Source organism: Xenia sp. Carnegie-2017, unplaced genomic scaffold, assembly GCF_021976095.1.
Source record: "Xenia sp. Carnegie-2017 unplaced genomic scaffold, XeniaSp_v1 HiC_scaffold_22, whole genome shotgun sequence".
Taxonomy (NCBI): Eukaryota; Metazoa; Cnidaria; class Anthozoa; order Malacalcyonacea; family Xeniidae; genus Xenia; species Xenia sp. Carnegie-2017.
The window spans coordinates 8823648-8844854 of NW_025813485.1; the positions used below are offsets into that span (position 1 = coordinate 8823648).

The 21207-nt window shown below is 35.3% G+C and overlaps 1 protein-coding gene across 1 annotated transcript in view; it reads left to right on the forward strand.

Moving 5' to 3' along the window:
- LOC124445607 overlaps nt 1-21207 on the forward strand; it is a 49848-nt gene that overhangs the window by 2043 nt on the left and 26598 nt on the right. Inside the window, exons 2-8 of the mRNA XM_046996345.1 lie at nt 2192-2483; nt 2694-2717; nt 3147-3314; nt 3438-3547; nt 4803-4923; nt 5835-5882; nt 20883-21049. Coding sequence (XP_046852301.1) covers nt 2192-2483; nt 2694-2717; nt 3147-3314; nt 3438-3547; nt 4803-4923; nt 5835-5882; nt 20883-21049 — 930 coding nt within the window. The remainder of the gene's footprint in view (nt 1-2191; nt 2484-2693; nt 2718-3146; nt 3315-3437; nt 3548-4802; nt 4924-5834; nt 5883-20882; nt 21050-21207) is intronic.

Here is a 21207-nt window from a genome sequence, read left to right on the forward strand (position 1 = left end):
ATAAAGCTGAACGAGCTGTATTGACCGCACTTTATCTTAAGCCAATCTTATGCAAACAAACAAGAAATTCAAATGGCTAGGGTCAAAGCCAGATTTTTCAAGGAGGAGAATAAACCGAATTTTATCCAACAAACTTATGTAATCAAGAACATTGGTCACACATTTTGGGTAAGATACCCTTGCAGATATATATTATCAATATGCCCCAAGGAAATATGGCCCAGTTCGCGCAATCGTGCAAAAGTCAGTTTAAAAGATTTTCGCATGCTTTCGTGGGCATCTTGAGAGACCGTTAGGTAAACAAGTAAATTCGTATATGTTGCCATCCCAAGCAAAACGAAGGAATCTTCAATGCTCGTGATGTATAGCTATTGAATAATATGCGTCTTTTAAATCGATAGACGCCATGTAGAAACCTTTTGCGATAACCTTTTTGTAATGTGATTTAAAGAATCCATCTTAAAATGATGGATTGTGTATAACATCTCCAGGAAAAGTTTTTCCTTGCCTACGACTTTGGTAATAGGTGGATCTATATGTTTGTTGTAGATTATTTCTTTGCTCTTGGCGGCGACCTGTCTTCCGATTTTCCTTTTTGGACAAGGCATTGCCAATCTTGCATGATCCGTTGGTATCCCTCATTCGTTTAGCAGGATCACCCGCAAATAATAGTTGTGTGTTGTTGATGTTAGATGTGCTTGAGCAAATAGACACATATTCAAGTTTAAGGGCTGGTCTAATCTGATCACGATTATGAATCATATGGCCATTAGAGAAATTGAATCAACAGATTGTGTAAGAACTGCTGTAGGGTCTAGGCGAGCAGCTGACTTCATGAAAAAATTTTTCATCTGTAGATTGGCAAAGAGGAGTTTCCTCAAAATCTGTTAAAGATTGCTTAGTTGTATGTCTACTTTACGCCGCTGGGAAGATAGTTATCCAAATCTCTGGATTACATCGAACCTCAAACTGTTCACACTTGTCGGCTCGTTTATATTTGATAATCAGATATCTGATTTCGTCTGAACTTGTTTGCTCACCCCAGCGTGTGTTTACCTCATCCGCCAGGGACTGTGGAATTTTTTGATTGTGGCATCGTCATTGTCGTATTGACCTGCTAGATCTTGTAGAGTTTTTGAGTCAGAATGGTCAATGACCGTTTGATGCTTGTTGGGCGCTGATGCATCTCCATCCATATTGCGCTTTTTGGAATCCTTGTCGCTGCTGTCTCACTATCGCAGCTTTTTTGACGAGAGAGTCGCTGATGCTCGCGGTTACTTCACATTGTGGACGTGCCATTTTGAGTTAAGCAGTTTTTGCCGGTGGCGAAAAGGAGCGTTCTCGCTTTCTGCCCGTTGGGCTCGCTCGTGAGCACTGTTGTTCACACATGGATTGCAAAACAGATGCCATCTTGGACATTTTCTTGTTTAACGTTTCTAGAGTTGCCTGACTTGTCTCGATATTCGCAGGCGTTTCGGTGATGGAAGACGATTCCACCATATTTTTATGGTGGCTGATTGTATTCGTTTGTACCTCGCTGTTTGAGCTGTTATTCTTCATAACCTAAAACTCCTATAAATAATGAAAGGTTGCTTTATAAAGGATACTGTGATCTTGTGTTTAAAACCCAATAGAGAGCAATAAACAGTTGAAAGGCTACGTGGCTATGTGCTATGTGGCTTGGTAATGACGTATACTGATCACAAAATATTATTATATAATGATGTTTTCTTTCTCTATTTTTGCTGTAACAAAAACCAATGTTTGTCCATAATCAGTAGAGTTACCAATTTCAAATTAATTTAATCACCAACGTGTTTGCCTTTGGCAGATTTATTTTCTGATCGTAGAAATCAGTAAAATGACAGGGTTTCGCAAAAATTTCAAAAATGAAGTAGCACCTAGAATAGTGAAACGGAACTAAAACTTGTAGCAAGATAATGTTTTAAACTTTGCTCGTTTACGTAAGTTGTTGTTGATATGACAATACGCAAATTTAGGTAAATACAGGTATTAATGTGCGCATGCTTTGCCGTATTAAGTTCCTTTGAAATCTTTTGTTTTCCAAGGATTAAGACATGCATGTATGAATTTTTGCTCTCCAATTAAAGTACGTCTCTGAATTTCACGAGTTCTTTCTGCATGTGTTGGCAAATATTAAAAATTTTTACAATCTACTTTGCATCTTCAGGAATTTTTCGCGACACAAACGCGAAGAACGTTGAAAGTCTTACAAAGTTTACAAAATGGAACGTACGAAAATGGAACATTTGTAAAGATGTCATGCAAAATACAAAATGCAACATCCTACCGCTGGCTAAAGGATGGACAGTATCTTTCACTGAATGAAACTGCCTTCCGTATAAAGAGCAGAGAGCTAGTCATAAAATCGATTGGCGAGCAAACAAGTGGTGTTTACGAGTGTGTGGGAACAGACGAAAAAGGAAATGCTGGTCGTACTACAGCAAGGATAAAGCTCCTGGGTAATGGAATTTGTGCTAAATACAAAAGAATCAAAGTAATCTCGCCATGCACAGGCATGGTCAGTACCTTTCACTTTGATTTTGCAACAGTGCTTATTCTACATGACTTAGTTCACACTTTCACCCCCTACTCAACCCCCTTACTTCACTCCACTATCACCCCCGAACAAGAAGACTACATAGGATTTAAATCTTGCTTCTCTTTAATAGATCCAGGGTGCATTCGTAAAACAGGTATGTAAAGCTGCCAAACACTCCATACCAAATGCCTTAATAAGGTTGATATAAAGGTTAATCTTCCATTGTAATTAGCAATGTCTGTATAAATTTTCTCCGTGATATCGCAAAACGTATACGATTAGATCCAAATATTTTTTACCATTGCTTCGATATATCTTATCAGTGGAGGAAATTGATAATTTTTATTGCTAACAACCCCGCTATTGTTATTACTTTTCGTTGGAAAAACTATCATCAATTCATTGGTTGTCGGTATTGCTTACTACAAACAGTTACTGCTGCAATAAATTTTGCTGTCACATTACATGATTTTAACCATGCAGAACAAATATCCACAACAAGCATTAACAAATTGTGCAAAATAGCGTAAAATACGAGGTAAAATCTATTTCATCGTAATTATTTTTGCCTTTTTGTTTCAAGACATTTTTTCTGAGTGCGTTTATTTTGACGAAATATTATGTGAAAATGTGAGAAGCTTTCCTCCGAAAGTTGAGAACGTAAGAGTGGAAATTCAAGCTGACTACAACGTTTCAGCGGGAGATGTACCTAAAATATGGTTTGCTGTTATATGGGATATTCCTAGAGTAGGTAAAAATGTTGTTTGAATTTACCATTATAAAATGCAAACAATTTTTTCCATAGTAATATCAGAGAATACTTAACATCTGCCTACATATTCTATACCATGGCTTACGCAATCTTCTTTTCAAGGTCGAGCGAGCCTATGGGGTTGGCAAGTTAGTGTACTCAGCTTACCTCCTAATAAATATTTCGAATGCTATCAACTCAATGTGAGACCAAGGAACATTTACTCAAAACAGGTGATTAAAACTTTTTCACCAGATTCATAACTAATGAAGCTCTTATGTAAATTGGCTCATTTCATAGTTGGTCTACCTATTCACCAGAAGCATATTTACAAATTGGAATTACCGTAATTTATCTAATGTATAGAAATGAAAATATATTAATATTTTTTGTAACAGTTTTATACGAAAAATTGAAAAAAAGCCAATAAATGCACGAGCTACTAATATTCCTGATTAACTGATAAATTAAAATATGTTGTCTTTCAGATGGCATCACTCTTGTTCGAATTAATATGAAGTCAAATTCGAGCAGTTTTCTTTTAACATTTTCTTATGTACTCGATCTCTACATATTAAAAATTAGGCGCCTATACGTCTTTCACACATATCCTTTAATACAAATATTAGCATATTTTCTAAACACTAATAAACGTCCAGGTGTGTGGTAGAGAAAATGCTGCAGCACGCATTCATTATCAATATCAGACAAAGTGCTAGCGTGTCGGAGACCCAAAACCCAAACTGAGTGATAAGAATATAGACCTTACGTCTCTTTGTGCTTACTCGCAAACAGGCTCGAACTGGCTCTAATTTAGTGGCTTAGAAATAAGCATTAAATTTTGGGGACTCCATAAAAATTATTCCAGCCAAAATTTTGAAATTCATTGCGTTTCTCGCATTTTAGATGAAGATTTTTTGTATTTTAATGTACTAGCAATAAAAGATTGAAACATGAAGAATTTTATATACTAATAAACAGCTGATTATACCTTTCAGAACAAATTCAGATTTCAGAGCCTTGACTTTACTAAAATAGTTTAGGGTTATAAAAACGAGAAGTTATTTCTTTTCTGAAGACTTGGACGCAGGTTAAAAGTCATTATTTTCACATTCCTACTTCTTTTACTTATTTTAACTTTTTGATTTAAAACGCTTATGACTGTTTTCTTTATTACTCATTTCGCAAGTAAGAAAATTTGATAAATTCTTCAATTTTAGTCTCACTATTGACATTACAAAATGTGTAATAAGGGTCTCATTTTGATTTCCTGCATACATGAGTCTATGTATAATGGTACAATGGCACATAGCTGGTTTGAACCTGTTTGCAAGAACATTCTATTCAAAAAATTGAGTTCCATACGTCTAACTATATTGTTTCTAAATTCTTTTTATATAGTTTTATATAGAATTGAATGGCTATTCTGGGTCAATTATTCATAAGCCACAGTTGCAAGCGGACTATTTGTTTACTTCTTATTTTTAGGATATGACGAAGGTGTATCACGTCCCTGTTCCATACACATCTACCACATACAGTATAGAAGTAAAATCTGTTCCGTATTTTAAAAATGAAAATGTTGTCAAGACAGAAGTTAAATCACCAAGTGAGTTTTCTGCACGAGAGAATATATAAATACAACATGGAAGAATCAGAAAAAAGTTCATGTTATTTGAATTTCGCTGAAGAAAACTTTTCAGTAAAACACATATGCAACAGTGAACTAGTAAAATATTTTTGAAGGCGATGATGAAACATGCAATTCCTGAAAATTCAATGCATCTCGAGAAATCTTCTCCTCTGCTGATTCACAATCCTCCAATGCTCTTTGTTTTAACTTTTATTTAACTTATAAAACCAACAATATGCAATACGTCTCTGTGGTATTTCTATGTGTTATTTATTTGCTAAGATACGATAATATTCTTATTTGAAAACATGCACAAGTGAATCTTTCCTTTTATGTCAGTATTAGCACTTTTATCGCGTTTCATGTTATTACCCGTTAGAAGAAAAACGAGAATTAAACAAATAAACAAAGAACTTAATTAATGTACTCTTAGCCCACAAATAACATCAACCTGAAACTAACCAAAAAAAGATATTTTTATTGCTATTACGAAAAGAATGCATTAGCCAAGTTTAAAATTTCATAATACCACATAATGGACAATTTATTAAATAATTTTAACAAAAAAGTTCCGTTTTACAGAGTTATTTATTTAATAGTAGCATGAAAAATATGCAAACACTCTGAAAAAGACAATATGCTGTAATCCAATTCAAAATTTTGTTCATATATACTAATTAATTAATTGTGTTAAATTATTTCGGACTTTTCATCCGTACAATGTTGCTTTGTTTTTCAAATTATACTGTTGCTAAACTGCCTAGATTTACATCCAATTTTTTTATGACAATGGTCATATCTTAAAAAATGACCATTAGGCAATTACATTACAAATATTACAAAAAGACTGCTTGATTAATAGCTCATGGTTTTGCAATTTCTTTCAGGCGAATGCGATTTGATAATAAATCCAAGGGACTGGAAAGCATGTTGTAGTAAGTATTCTGTAAAATAAACATATTTGCTATAGGAGTTGTCCATGTTAAATTTCACTGGTTCCTAAACATGCTGTTGTCACCCTAATACAGCATTTTGCAACGAAAGTTTGCCGGACGAATCCCCTCCGATTAACGTTGATTTTATTGAAAAGTTGTCAAAATCTATAATATTTTTCTAAAAAATAGAAGATGCTTAATGTGTTTCCACAGGCTTATACAAACCGAACCAAAGAGAACTCGAGAGTAGATCAGTGAAAGCTCTAGACTGAAGGTGGAGGGTTGCACCTGCTCGGGAGTTCTCACAAGACAAATTTAAAACAAACATAGCTATTAATTTTTTAAATTATCTTTACGAATGATTTGTAAATACTCATTGATTGATTGACAGGTTTGATTTGTTGAGTTCAGATTGGTTTGCTTAGGCTAATAGAGAGCTTTAGCAAGAGTACGACTACGAAAACGAGAACGAAGTTTGACGGTGTAAGGGAATGGTACGGTGTAATTTAGTTTTAGCTGTAAACAACAGGGGCCGGTTGTATAAAGCTCTTAACTACTTTTAACTACGCTTTTTGCAGTTAGAAAGTAGTTAAGTTTAATCACGCATAAGTCGGTTGTATAAAAAAGTAGTTAGCGCTAACTGCAGTTAAAAGGTAGTTAATGTTAACTATCCTATAGAGCATAGTTAACTTTTCAAAATACAGTTAAATATGGGGGCTTAGTTTCTCAAAGACAATTATTGGCGAGATTTTGTTGATTAACAAGGGTTTACTTCGAGTTTTTAATCACATATGTATCTTTCATGGCAAAGGTTTTTACAGTAAGAGCTTTATGGACGGTGTACTAGATTCGTCAGTGCTGTAAACATCCCAAGTTTTGCCGATGAAAAACAGCCAACTACTTATTCGCGTAACAAATCCCTTTTTACACAAGAGCAATTGCATTTTGCATTGTCTTTTTTGCTTCCGGTAGCTCGTTGCAACTCATAAGCGAGACTCCAAGTTGAAATAGAGCCACTTCTTTAAGATTGGTGCACATAACTTGCTGAAATTGTCTTTAAAACATGTAAAATTCGTTTAATTACAAAAATAGAAATAATGTTAATCGAGCAATGAATCCTATTAGCCTTGGATGTATCAAATATTTAAATTTTTTGTTCATGACTACTCTTTTGTGTATCAGCTGCATGAGATACAATGATGTCAGTTCTTTAAATATATAAAAGATTTCATTAGCATGCATGCTGATCATGCATGGTGCATGCAAAGTCCATGTTGCTTGATATATATACATTATCCATTGCACATGGTTTATAATACAAGCAGAAAATATATATGACAGTCAACTAGTGGGTTTTATTGATATTTCATCGAGTATTTTTTATGCAAAAATGTTTATTTTTAATGTACATACAATCTTGCCTGCCAATATTTTTCTAAGAAGCAGAAAGCTCTAGCTACTGTTTGATGATTTAGAAAGTAGAAAAATAAAATGAATAAAATTCCCAAGCTTTAGAAAAAATAGGCTAATAAATCACAAAGGCATAAATAAAAGTTTCATAGCTAAGATTCATTAACAAATATACCCAATAGTTCTTATAACTCAGTTTTTTGCAAAACAGAATTAAGAACAAATACGTATTTTGTGTATAGCTGTGAATATAACATGTCACAAGCAGAGAAAAGACTGTTTACAGGATAAAGTTCCTGGATTACATGGCTACTAACTATGATGACTCAAAGAAATGTTTTCTAATAATAAAAAAGTCCATCACTGTCATCTTTTACAAATATGTGTGACTTATGTCTGTATGAAAAGAAACGAAACGACCTTTTCCTTTGTTGCCCTCAATCTCTCAGTTTAAATTCTGTAAAAGCAAGGCCATTCAAATATTTAAATCCTTGCACATAGAACATAATATGAATCAATCCGAGAAGAGTTCATTTTTTCGTTTGCCAAAGTTTATTATATATAATTGGTACATGAAATAAAGCAGTCCTTGCCGAGACGCATATCATTCATCAACATCGTGCTGTACTACACAGGAGATAAGGGTCGATTTTCATGAGAAAAGTCAAAGTATATGCTACAATTTAATCCGGTTACCATGTCACCGTGAATCTCTTCTGAATTTTCTTTCGCATCATCAACATCCGTAAAAACAACAATAGTTTGCCATATTTTAAGATTTTTACAAAAGCCAAGAGATTTTTATTGATTTTAAAGTCATTTTATAGTTCACTTGTCCGCCATTACAAAGCATAAATTGATTAAACTTTATGTCATTTAACGTAAACAACATTAAAATAGAGACTTTGTCGTGGTAACAAATCTGAATATCGCTAATACCGTGAATATCGTGAATGGTAAAAGTAATATAATAAGTGATAGTTATTAAAGTGCCTATGTTGTGCAAATACCATCTTTCCTGATCATTTTGACACCAACTTTATTGAGAAACTTCAAGGAAAAGTTAGTAAATTTTGAGTTTAAAGTGAGGTTATAAGCAAATTTTCTGTTAAAAAACCGCGCTGGTTCAAGAGGTTGTGATGACGTATGCAGTGTGACACAGCTATTCTTTCAATTTGTAAATACTATTATTATTGTGACTACAAATGGCTTATTTTTGGATTTTCGAGTTATTAGAAGAAAATACAAGAAAATATACGTCAAATTGTCTAAATTAACGTAATAATAATTGTAAACGACGATTCTTCAAATACAAGCCAGTGAATTAGTAAACACTAAATATAGAAGTGTAGGTTTCGGTATTACTACATTAAAGACTACAATCTAAAACTCTTTCAAATTTGTTTATCAATTGATTGTGGTCGCTGCCCGCGTAATACATGAACATAATACTTTATCTAAATTCTAAAAGCCTTCAAGTGAAAATTCATAACATTGATATAAACTGCTGCATCTAAATTTAGCAGCGCTTTTGATTTTGTGATTGATATATGCGCATATGACAGCCTTTCAAATACGAAATGTTCTGAACATTTGTTTGGGGTTTCTTGTGTTGTAAGCGAATATGTTATGTCTTGTTAATGGTGTAGCCAATTTATGTATCTTTAAGGAAATAGCCGGGAAAATGACTAAGACTATAGGAGTTTTCCATAAAAAATTTGAAGTGAGATGATAACTCCTTTCCACAACGCCCTTCCCCGACGTATTAAGTGCCGTTTTTCATAGCATATAAATACTAAAAATACAAGATAGTAGCAGTAAAGTTGGTTTTGATACACATAAAATTAACGTTGAGAATCAAGCTTGGTTTCTAAAACGAAGAGAGCAAAAGAAGGAAAATATTGTGTTTAAGGAGGCCCTGGCTTGCACAGTTACACGAATGCATATGAAGTTGAAGGGATCTCAATGCACAAGTTTCCAGAGAACGAATATCAACGAAGAATATAGGTAAAATTTGTGAAAATACATCAACCTAATTTTTCTCCCAGCAGTACGCCTGTTATATGCTAGGCACATTTTGAAAAGTCGTGCTTCGCAACAAGTTATCACCTTGGCGTGCCAGATGAGCTAAAAGCAAGGGCAAGGTATTTAATACCGGGGTCTGTTCCCACTAAGGAGACAATTGTCCTTGAGGAAATGCCAAGTACGACACGCACTTAAAGAAGGGTAAGTGCATCGTTATCTAACTTGAAATTTTATTCACAAAACAATACCAATAGTTTCGTATTTGTTTTTCTTAGTATTTGAATTTTGTGATTTAGTGATTTATCACACTTGTTGAAACAATATTATTTCTTATGCGCAGATTATACGTGACTAGTTGTCGGAAGCATCAACTAGCTTCAAACAGGAAATTGACATTTCTGAAGAATTGCCTGACTTGGGCGTCGAAGATTTAAATGAATCTATGCCTCTAAAATCGTCAGAATGCGAAGATTCACCAAGTTTTAATGAGAGCTTCACCTCACGTGCATCATTATCTTGTGCTGAATGTCTCGCAAAACAGAAAAGAATTCAATGTCTACAAAAGATTCAATGGCAGCAAAAGCAGCGTCTTTTACATAGGAATAGCAAGATAATGGGATTGAAAAAGCAGAATATAAGCCTGAAGAAGGTGGCTATTGCCTAATAGTTTTATGACTTGTCATCAAAATGGCTATACTTATTGCAAACATAGGTCTTATATTAACAGACGTATTTTCTGTCTTAAGGTAAATTTCAAATTACCACAACACAGCCAACTTTATCTTGTTTTTTCCTTTTCCAGAAAATTGATTCCCTACAACAAGAGCAGTAACCTGATTCATCAGAAGAAGAAAGCAGAAGCGAAGAGGAAAACGAAACATGTGAAGATACAGGTATCTTAGAGGAGGCTTTGCATGATGAAGAGGGATTGCTGAGAAATACTTTAGACAACGATGTCGTTGCTAAAATGAAAGATCCCGACTGGAATGCCTACATGGAGGATGTAGAAACAGACTCGTCAGACGATGACGAACTCGATTATGAGAAAGAACAAGAGAACAAATCACAAGACGCTAGGTAGGTTCGCTGCGGACACACGCCAGAACCAACTTCTGAAAAAGTATACTAAATGCGTCTTTCTTTATTTTTTTTCCGAGTGCCTGCAGAAGAAGAAATGTTTATAGTGTTCTACAATATGTTGGTTTCACTGTTTTCATTGTTCTACGCAGAGTGAAAGAGGAGGCTGTTAGAAATCAGATGCTGAGAAAGGAGAAGATAACCCAATTATTTTCCAGGTAACTTCTTAAGATAAAGCTAAATTATTGTTTCATAACTATAATTACTTTATCATAAACATGCTTGCTTAGATAAAGTTCAAGATCATCTGATAGAACATGAAAATGCTAGCATTGCTAAAAAATTCGATCAACCACATAGAATACCTTGCTGCAAGACACACGGGCAACCAATGAAAGGGCACCCAAAAGGCAATCGTCAAGTAAATGTTGGACAGTCAACTTAACTGTGTACTTCAATGTTTTCATTTTTGTTGTACTATCTCTACAAAAGAAATAAGCCCAATTTATAAAAAATAAATACATAAATATAATTGTTAAACCAATCACAGAACCTAATATATAGGGAATAGCTGTTATCATAGCAATGCAGTTAAAAGAATATTTCTTACTGAAGTCCTTTGCTGGGAAGATTCATATCCAGTAGCGCCAATACTTGGTAAAGGATATCTCTTCCTTATGTCATTGCGAAGACAAGCTGGAAGTGGTCTGGTATTACCCCACCCCATCATGCCAAATATCCATCTCACTACCCAACAATAAGCAACTGCACGAATATATCTAAGTGACAAATAAACATAACTTGGTCATCACGGTACCAGCCTCAACCTGACGGAGTGGGAGAAGCCTTGCCCCCAGAAAAATCCACCTTGCAACAATGCACGCTTGGTGTGCTGAAGCAACTCTTCTTGGTGGAATGTTATTCAGTGTTCAGGACTTTTTAGCAAACAACACTTGTCTAGCTTCATTAACTCTGGTGAGATTGCTTGTACGATCGTATAAGAGGACCTCATATTGCTCAATCACCTGCGAAACATTATATAAATCGTAATAGATACCTTATTTGATAGATAATACATGCCTTTGGCGATTTCTGAATTACCTGCAAGGACGAACAATCAATCCTTTCTGGCAACAAATTTAGCTCTTGCAACGCTAATGTTAGCTCTGAAAATACATTCCATACATCCCATACAGTTTTCTTTCCCCGACCTCCAAAAAAGGAAACAGTAACACACCCCGTAAAAGCGTGAAACAACGGTAGAACAGATGCCTTGTCAGGTTCGATAGTCGATGCAATTGTATGCGCGGAAATATATCGCGAGTGCTTTCCTGTACCATAACGAATCCATAATTCTTTTGCTTTGATGTTTTTCACAATTGAAATGGCCAGTATCAATACGTCAGTATCATTTGCTCTTACAACAAGCCTCTGGTGGCCGCAGTTATTTGCATCTAACACGTGCACCATCAATCGTGATCACATGATTACATGGTTCCAACACTGATACTTCGGTTCTTTTAGGAAAGCACAAGACCTTTTGCTCTTAGGCAAGCACAAGACTCATTTTTTCTATCTTGAGTGAGAGCCCTTGGATGGCGATATTTTTTCCCGACTTATCTGACAAGAATGCCTCAGCTGTTTCTAAAACAGTTCTGTGAGTAACCACAGGGTAATCCCAATGCTGCGTCATGCAAACAGCATCTCTGCCTAGGTAAGTAAGCTTTCCAAGACATGCCAATATTTCCTTGTAGCATCGGTATTCTCTGGCATCTTCTAACAGTGTGTCATTACAGTGACTACATTTACACCAAGATATAATTTTATAAATTTCCTCTCCAGACTAAATAACAGCACAATAAGTTTATTAAATGATATAACAGCGTCAAAATGTTCACCTACTTTGAACTAACAGAAACAGCATTATTAAATCTTGCCTTTAGATCAGCTCTTGAAATGCCATCTTCGTCTGTTGCTTGTTCCTCGTACTCACTGTCGGCCAGTGGCTCAAACTGATAGGGCTGAACAACAGACGACTGTTCAGCCATGTCCTCGTGATCAATTGACACTTCTGACTCTGTTTGACTTTCTAAGCTTTCACTATTCGACATTTCGTACGTTTTAAAACCGAAATACAAGGTGTATAATCTAGTAATGTTGTTATATTTTGTGCGAGCAGTTTATGAGATGTCACACTGCATACGTCACAACTCAGTACCAGTCTTTTCTTCAGGTAAATTTTTAAAACGGGTAAAAATTCCATGTTTGAGACGCTATAAAATAAGTTCTATGAATCGGAATTGAATTCTGGTTTTTGTTTAAAACTCAGAACGACAAATTCTCTCGAAATAGCTGAAAAAAGAACTGTTTTAAGTAAAGAGCACTAACCCGATAGTTTTAATTAAACGACACGATGCATTTCGGCAAACTACTCCTCAGGTGTCAACGTCAGCTAAATGAAAATTTAGAATCTCCTGATATTTATAATGCCAAGAAACAGTGGCGTGGTGGCAGGGTGGCAGGGGGGCAGGGGGCGAGGCCCCCCGCTGTTGATTTCTGGAGGGGCGCAGAAATGAATATGAGTCACGAAGTTTTAAATTTGGGCTAGAAAAATGAATTGAAGCAGAACAGTTATTTCCACAGTTATAATACACAGTTAATGAAGTTAACTTTGGGGAAAAAGGAAGATTGATCAAAGTGAAACCTTGTAAGGGGTGTCGTTTTACAGTCTATTAAGGAATAAAGTAATCGAGGAGCATTCTTGATGTTTCTTATGTGGCCACAACACCTGACTCAATTATCACAATGACTGTAGACAACATACAGGGCCAAATTTAATGTCTCCTTAGGGAGCGCAACAAGACCTAAAATTGTATAGTTTTTTTTCCTATTTCAATCAATTTTTTGGCTTTCTCCCACAGACAGGAATCGTTACTGGCATTGCATCTTATTATTAATCCAAGCTTAATAATATTTTTTGTGGGTAGCCTGTTCACAGGCTAACCACAATGTTATACTAAAAAATGTCCAGATGTCCAGGTGCTAGGACGGCAATTCACGAATTGACACGAGTACATGGCGATGATGCGTTACGGAAAATATTCGAAAGTACAAAATTAAAGAAATTCGTAAAATTTTACTAGCAATAGTTGAAATAAACATCTCAAAATATCATACAGGTATACTAAAGGTTAGTATTAATACTGAACATCAACCATCTACAATTCAAGACCTCCCGTAGGATTAAAAATAGAAATATAATTGTCTAAAATTCTATTGTGAAGATTTTCTATTGAAGCAGATAAAAAATTAATTTTTTGTTAAAATTTTTGAGATTTCTTGAGGACGTCGCTACTCTTGTAGCGGCTAGTGGCTAGCCTACTTAGCAAATCTTTTGAGTCATTGACTGAAGCCTGTCTCTCAAACAGACGTTCGACTTGTTCAGTGGTTTAAGTCAGTCGTCCATAGAGCGCGAGCTAATAAACTAATAAGACGGACTTTTAGTTGGTGGTAATTGGAGACAAAATTATCATTTCTGTTGATAAATGATCTATAATATTTTGGTTATCATTACAAAAAAATGACCGTCGCACTTCTCTAGTGATTTCTCACGTAGTTAATTAAATATTAGTCGTTTATGCTATTCGCGTACCTATTTTTAATTTTCTAGTGGTAGCGCAGTCATCGGTAGAGTGTAATCAAAATGCAAAGGCTGCATAAAGTATGAGACTCAATAATACTGCGGCATGTACTGAAAATTTCCTTAGCTCAAGTCCATTCCTAAAAAAGACCTGCTGATTGTCATGGGAAACTGGAATGCCAAAATAGGCGAGGATGCATATGACCAATGGCCTGGTACAGTTGGACGCTTTGGATTGGGAGAGACCAATCATCGTGGACTAAGACTGTTAGAATTTGCCAAGAGCTACAAGATGACCTTAGCCAACATACTGTTTCCGCATAAGACATCCAGAAGGGCAACATGGCACTCACCTGACAACAAGACCCACAACCAGATCGATTTCATTCTCTTCTCCTGCAGATTCAAATCCAGCAATAACAAAGCCAAGACCAGAACCTTCCCTGGAGCAGACATTGATAGTGATCATGACATGGTGCTGCTGACTCTAAGACTCAGACTAAAGAAGAACTACAAGCCTAACAGCGCCCGTATAAGATTCGACCTAGAAAAACTATAGGATCCAACAATTGCTGCCACGTTCAAGGCAACATTGGGAGGGAAATTTACTGTGCTCAATCTGTTGGAAGATGACATCAACAACCTCACAGACAATGTGAAAAAAGTTCTACAAGAAACAGAAATAGAGGTACTTGGGAAGAGAAGGAAAAAGAAGAAGCCTTGGGTCACAAATGACATCCTGGACCTATGTGACAACAGAAGAGAGCTCAAGAGGAAGAAGACCACAGATACATCCGACGCTCAGAAGTATGCCAAAGTCAACAAAGACATTAGAAACAAAATGAAGAAGGCTAAAGAGAATTAGATTGCTGAACAGTGTAACATCCTAGAAAGAGGCATGAGAAATGGTAACAGCAAGATTGCATATGACACCCTCAAGATGCTAACAGGGAAACAACAAGCAAGATCCTAGGTAATCGGAGACAAAAACGGCTCACTTCTTACCGAAGGAACAGCAGTCCTTAGAAGGTGGACAGAATACTGTCAGGAATTGTACAACTACAACTTGAGACCAGATACCAGCTTCCTAACCAACACAAACAGGGAGAATGGAGATGCACCAATTCTTCAGGAAAAAGTCGAGGCAGCACTACATGCATTGAAAGGAGGCAAGTCACCAGGAGCAGACAATATACCTGCAGAACTTCTGAAGCATGGAGGCCCAGAACTTGTAAAGACTCTAACAACCTTCTGCCAAAGGATCTGGGAAAAGAAGCAATGGCCAAAAGAGTGGACTCAGTCTTTGATCATACCCCTACCCAAAAAAGGCAATCTCAAAAAGTGCCAGAATTACAGAACAATCAGCTTGATCAGCCACCCAAGTAAAGTCATGCTTCGGGTTGTACTAAATAGACTGAAGAAACAGGTTGAAGAAATACTTGCGGAAGAAAAAGCAGGATTCAGACCTAATAGAAGCACAGTCGAGCAGATATTCAACATCAGAATTCTCATAGAGAAGCACATGCAACACCAGCATGAACTGTTTCACAACTTCATCGATTTTAAGAAGGCTTTTGATCGTGTGTGGCATGATGGCTTGTGGAAAGTCCTAAGGAATTACAACATCGACAGCAGGCTTATTGATGTAATAAAGGCTCCTTTTGTCGACAGAGGACGGATTGGTTAGTTTAAATAAAACAGCCTCCATGACGCGTAACTGTAAGAATGAACGGCATTTTTTAATGATTCTAAAATTGTCGTCTGTCGTTTAATTTAGAACTATCGGGTTAGAGCTCTTTACTTAAAACAGTTCTTTTAAGAACTATCGACTTATAATATACCTTTTTCATTCACTATGGTAATTGCGATATTTGTAAACAACATATTACGCAATTTCCACGCAAGTTAACTACGCAGTTACTTAACTATTCGACTAACTCGTTTTGTGCAACGCAGTTTGGTCTAGCAGTTAAGGAGTTACTACGGTAGTTAAAGTTAACTATAGTTAAAGTTAACTACATTTTTATACAACCGGCCCCAGAACGAGCCTTTTTATTGTGAAAAACAGAGGTGGATCTAGGATTTTTTAAACATCAGTCATAAAACGTCGGAGGCGCTCCGCACCTGGGGGTCTGAGGCATTCTTCCCTGAGAAATTTTGAATTTCAGAGCCTTCAAATGCCATTTTCAGCGTTTTAGAGCAATACAAAATGTATTTTGTGGGCATCGTTTTTGCGTAAAAACAACACATTTTGCTTACGTTTTTTTCAAAAAAAAAATGAATTGAACAATACTTGAATGTTTTGCCAAATATTTAGGCTCATTATCATGCCAAATATATGGCTCATTAGCATGTCTAGGAACGTAAAATTTATTTTACAATAATGCTATTCAAAAACAGATGTAGCCTTTAAAAATTTCTACCAAGTTGTCAGGCATAGACCCCCCTAGAGACCCCCATTCAAACCTCTATGCAATGAGTTAAGTTGGAAATTTGGTACTACAAGTGACAGTTCATAGATATAGAAAAGCTAAACTTCAAACCATGCAAGTTTATTGTAACCCTTTACCCATCTCCACATCAGTGCCAGCAAATTCACCTTTGGAGAAAAAACTCAAAATTTTTTTCTGCCAAAGATTAAGCAAAAATTATCAAAGTGAAAATTTGCAGTTAAGGACAGCTTAATGTCATAAATGTTTATTAGGCATTTCACTAAACTATTATCTTCTGCAAGGTATAGCAATCACTAGTAGCATTGTATTTGCCAATACAAACAGAATGTAACCAACATGTCTTTAATTATACAATTAAATGAATGTTAAAACTGGTTCATGTCTCATGCTTACTGGTTATGATAAATATCTTTTCATATGATCAAAGCTTGGTTAAAAGTAAATCTGAAATAATTTACTTTAGAAATTATAATGATCATCCGAAAAATTACCTAGTGATCATGAAAAATACTTTGCTGTTTTGCCAAATTTCAAGGTTTATCTGCATACATAGGAAGACATTTTTACTTTATAGAAAATGCTTTTCATACATCAATAGCCCTTTGGAATTTATGGCAAACAATCTGGTATGAGCCTAGATCAACACACCTTGACATCTCTACATGAGGTGTCAATTAGAAAAGGGTACAATATGTGACATGGGACAACATTTCATGTATGTGAAATACTCAGGTTTAATACCATTTCAGTCAAATTGTCAAAATAAAAAGCTTCATGGATCAGAAGACTCAAAATCACAGGTTATAGTAAACAGCTTCTCATGTAATCAATGTTAGTTTTCTCAAATCTTAATCAATATGTAGTATAACTGTCCAATGATTGAATGATCAATGATCATAAACTGAAAAGCCCCAAACATTTGTTTATGATAAAGTAAATAATAGTATGGCGGCTTATGGCCACAGATTTTTTGTTCATTGAAATATATTTGCAGGAATGTAGGATTTCGCTGTCATATAACGGTCACGATTCCCAAGCACTAAAGAAATCATAGCTAAAAGTCCTTCGGCAACAACAATTTTAGAAGCATCAATCTGCTTACCATACGCCATATTGACATAAATCGCATCACACACTCGCATAAATTGACTTTAATATTTTACATTCATGCATACACTTCAGTTGTCCTTTACTTACGATTTTGGATGTAAATTTCTGCTGATAAAACTCAAAACAAAGTTGGCTTGCTTTTGAACATCAATGACTGAAATGTCGCTCGCGAGATCGTCTTTGCCAAACATTTACAATTCATCCATAAATTTTTCGCCCTCTTGAAAAAATTCCCAGTTTGGAAAGCAGCATTCATGTCAATATATGAATTTGTAAAAGATTTCCATAAATTCCATCTGATTATAGTTTAGTTTCTATCAGGCTTATAAAAATTACTATGAAACGATCAAACATTCAATTCAGACAGTGAGCTTGACTATGTTAGTTCAGTTGGCTATCAGTCGAAATCGGTCAAACCAATCACAGTAAGACAAAAATTCAAATGAACCAATTGTAAGATAGCAATTTGACTCCCTTATAGGTCCGGCCACCCCTATTATCGGTCGAGATTATTCCAGACTGTCCACTGATATGGCCATTGACCAATGAAATAGCGTTTCTGGCGTTCATAGACTCCTTTATAAGTCGAACCAGTCAAGCCACCCCGCTTATCAGTCGGTTATTCCAGGTCAATTAAAATTCAACTGATCTAGTTACCAACGAGATATTCATTGGATTAGTCATTAGTTTTCAATAATAAATAAAGCTGGATTTTTATCACGAAGTAAATGCGATAATAAACTAAGAATAATTAATGAATTTTTAATTAATATGAATAGGTAATTTGTGAATTTCAAACATCAGTCGCGCGACGGATTTGACATACTCTAGATCCGCCCCCTGGTGAAAAACACCGACGTTTGCGAAGTAGCTACGGCTCCATTTGTCAATAATGATATCAACTAATCGGTAATACTGATTTTGTGAGAACATAGGACTCTTTGAAGTGAAAAATCTTCACTATTTTAAATTTTATGTACGATATATTAATACTATTTTATTGTTTGTTTATCGTTCATTTTGCGTACGAAATACATGAAAGTTTTCAAGGTCATATTTTCCTTTTAAATGTACATTTGCGCTCAAAAAAGGTTCTAAAGTAAAGCCTGGTTGTTCGAAAATAGTACTGCAAACTAATTTCTTACAAAATGAAAAAATATACCTATTTTCTTTCCTTAAAATAACATCGTGGTTGCGACTACGAATTTTTTACAAAACGTCGTACTCAGATTGATGACGGAACAATGCTGAACCACTGATCTCGAAAAAAGACTGGATTAGGCAACTCTATATTTAGTTGTTGTAGAGTTCAATGATTTATAGCAAGCAAATTTTGAAGCCACTGCCGCCATTACTAAGGGACCAACACATCGAACGATTTTTCAACAAAACTATGGAAAATATAGCAATACATGGCCAATTTATTCTTTAAGATAAGGCAGAAGATGAAAAACAACCTTTGTGGCGATACAAAAGCGAGTCAGAAAGAATATTCAGCCGTATAAAACAAAACGCATACAGGTTTTACTCCAAATCACCGTAAAAAGGGCTTGTAATTTTAAAAGATTGATCAGTTTATGATTGTAAATGAGATTATTTAATCAGGTTGTACTTCTGAACTACGATTTCAACAATTCTAGTTATTTCCATGCAGTTGTAGGCTATTTCCATAGTTTTCCTATACCACAGTAGAGTTACCGATGACAAAAATTGCTGCATTTTGATCATATTTCATCGTATTTTTAGCTCTTCTATAAACTAATATATCCCTCAGTTATGCTCATGTAGTTACATGTTGAAAATTCTTGACTATTCTCGTATAAATCCAAAATATATTTGCTCCTTATTTTCGAAAGTTGGTCCCTTAGTAATGGCGGCGCTCTTTATTTTTTGTTTTCAACTTTGTGCTAGATGCTTGATCAAGACTCATTTCGAGATCAGTGGTCGGTTCGCTATTTCCCTCGTGTAATATAATAACCCTTTGAACTCAAACTCTTTCTTTTTAAATCTGTTAAATTTATTTCATTATCTAACTTGGTGTCTTTCGCACAATCTGCGCGAAGTGCTGGTTCACTGTTCTAAACTTCACACTAACGATGGGACTGTATTTTGAATATATAATTTTAACACTTCAATAAGATATTTACAGTGTTGTGCACGATTTTACGTTCCAAGCGTTGGTTCTTCGCGATACGGAATGATTAGATTTGATCTCGTTAAGATTACGGACAACCGTCAATCCTACAACTGCGTTTTCGAAATTTATTGCCTTCTGCAACACAACTCTAATTCATCAAATTTGTATGACCAGTTCATACACCAACAACTACAACTTTTCCGAACTCCCGAACCAACGCTTGCAAGCTATATTTATGTGTAATTATTAGGATATGATTTTTGGGCGTTTGCATGACTTGCACTACGCCATTCCGTTTATAGAGTACCGTCATTACCTACATCCTACCGCAATGCCACATTGGGTAGAAAAAGTGTTCCTAAGTATTTTGAATTTACGTACAGGATTTCCACTGAAACCACAGTTTAGTAACTATATACGTATTTGTCTAGTAATATATGACTTAACATTTTACATAAACATAATATCCGTTATATCTTAGTATCAAAAATATGACACAGTCACACTCTACATAACATAACATGACAATTTACAACAGTGTCAGTGATAGCCATTTTATATTCCCATTCTAACAAACATCAATCGCAACGATTTGGCAACGATGAAAAGCGTTCTGTTTTCTCATATACGTATCGCAAAAGATTGATTTAATTGAAACCGCTTTTCATGTATGCAAAAAAGTGCACGAATACATATTTTTTGGGTCAAAAATGATGTCGACTAATGTGTGAAATCCAGCGTTTAGATAAATTGTTTCGTTTCATTTCATTATTCGTGGAGAGCAGCATTCAAATATCACATGAAAATTATTAACGAATTCCCAAGCACTTGGTTATTCAATTTTGAAGAAAATCCGCAATATTTTAAATTTTCTAACAAAGATGTACCTTTTAAGTTGTGCTATGATATAATTATGACATGAGGCACTACACGGGTGGTAAAAATATTTATGTGAAGTATTGAAGTGATCAAACTGGTAAAATCGTTAGAAACCATACCCCTGCATGCTCAACGCAATCCATCTTGTCTGTCAGAAAGACATATTTTTATTTAGGATTTTTACATGCAAACTAACGAACGAATAAGTTCAAGCCAGTATGCAACATATTGAACATAATTTGATTTGTTAAATTCGTTTAAAATTATAGAGTCACAAATTGACGGAGATATGATGGTAACAGCAAACAATAGTGTAGCTTTAAACTGGACTTTAAACTTTCCAAGCAATTTAAATATTACCGGTTATAAGTTTCTCATTCGTTGGGAGAGTGAAAATAGAGAAGTTTGTGATGATGGACACATTAAACAGAACTCGGTAGGCAAGCCTGTTGTTTGCAATATGGAACTTGAACCATGGGCAAGTTTTCTCATTTTTTAGAGGGGAGATGCTAAAAATTTCAGGTAGGTGAGCTCTTTAATAAGTGACGTAGAGACAAAGTAAGGAAGTAACAATTTTTCGGGCAATCATGCATT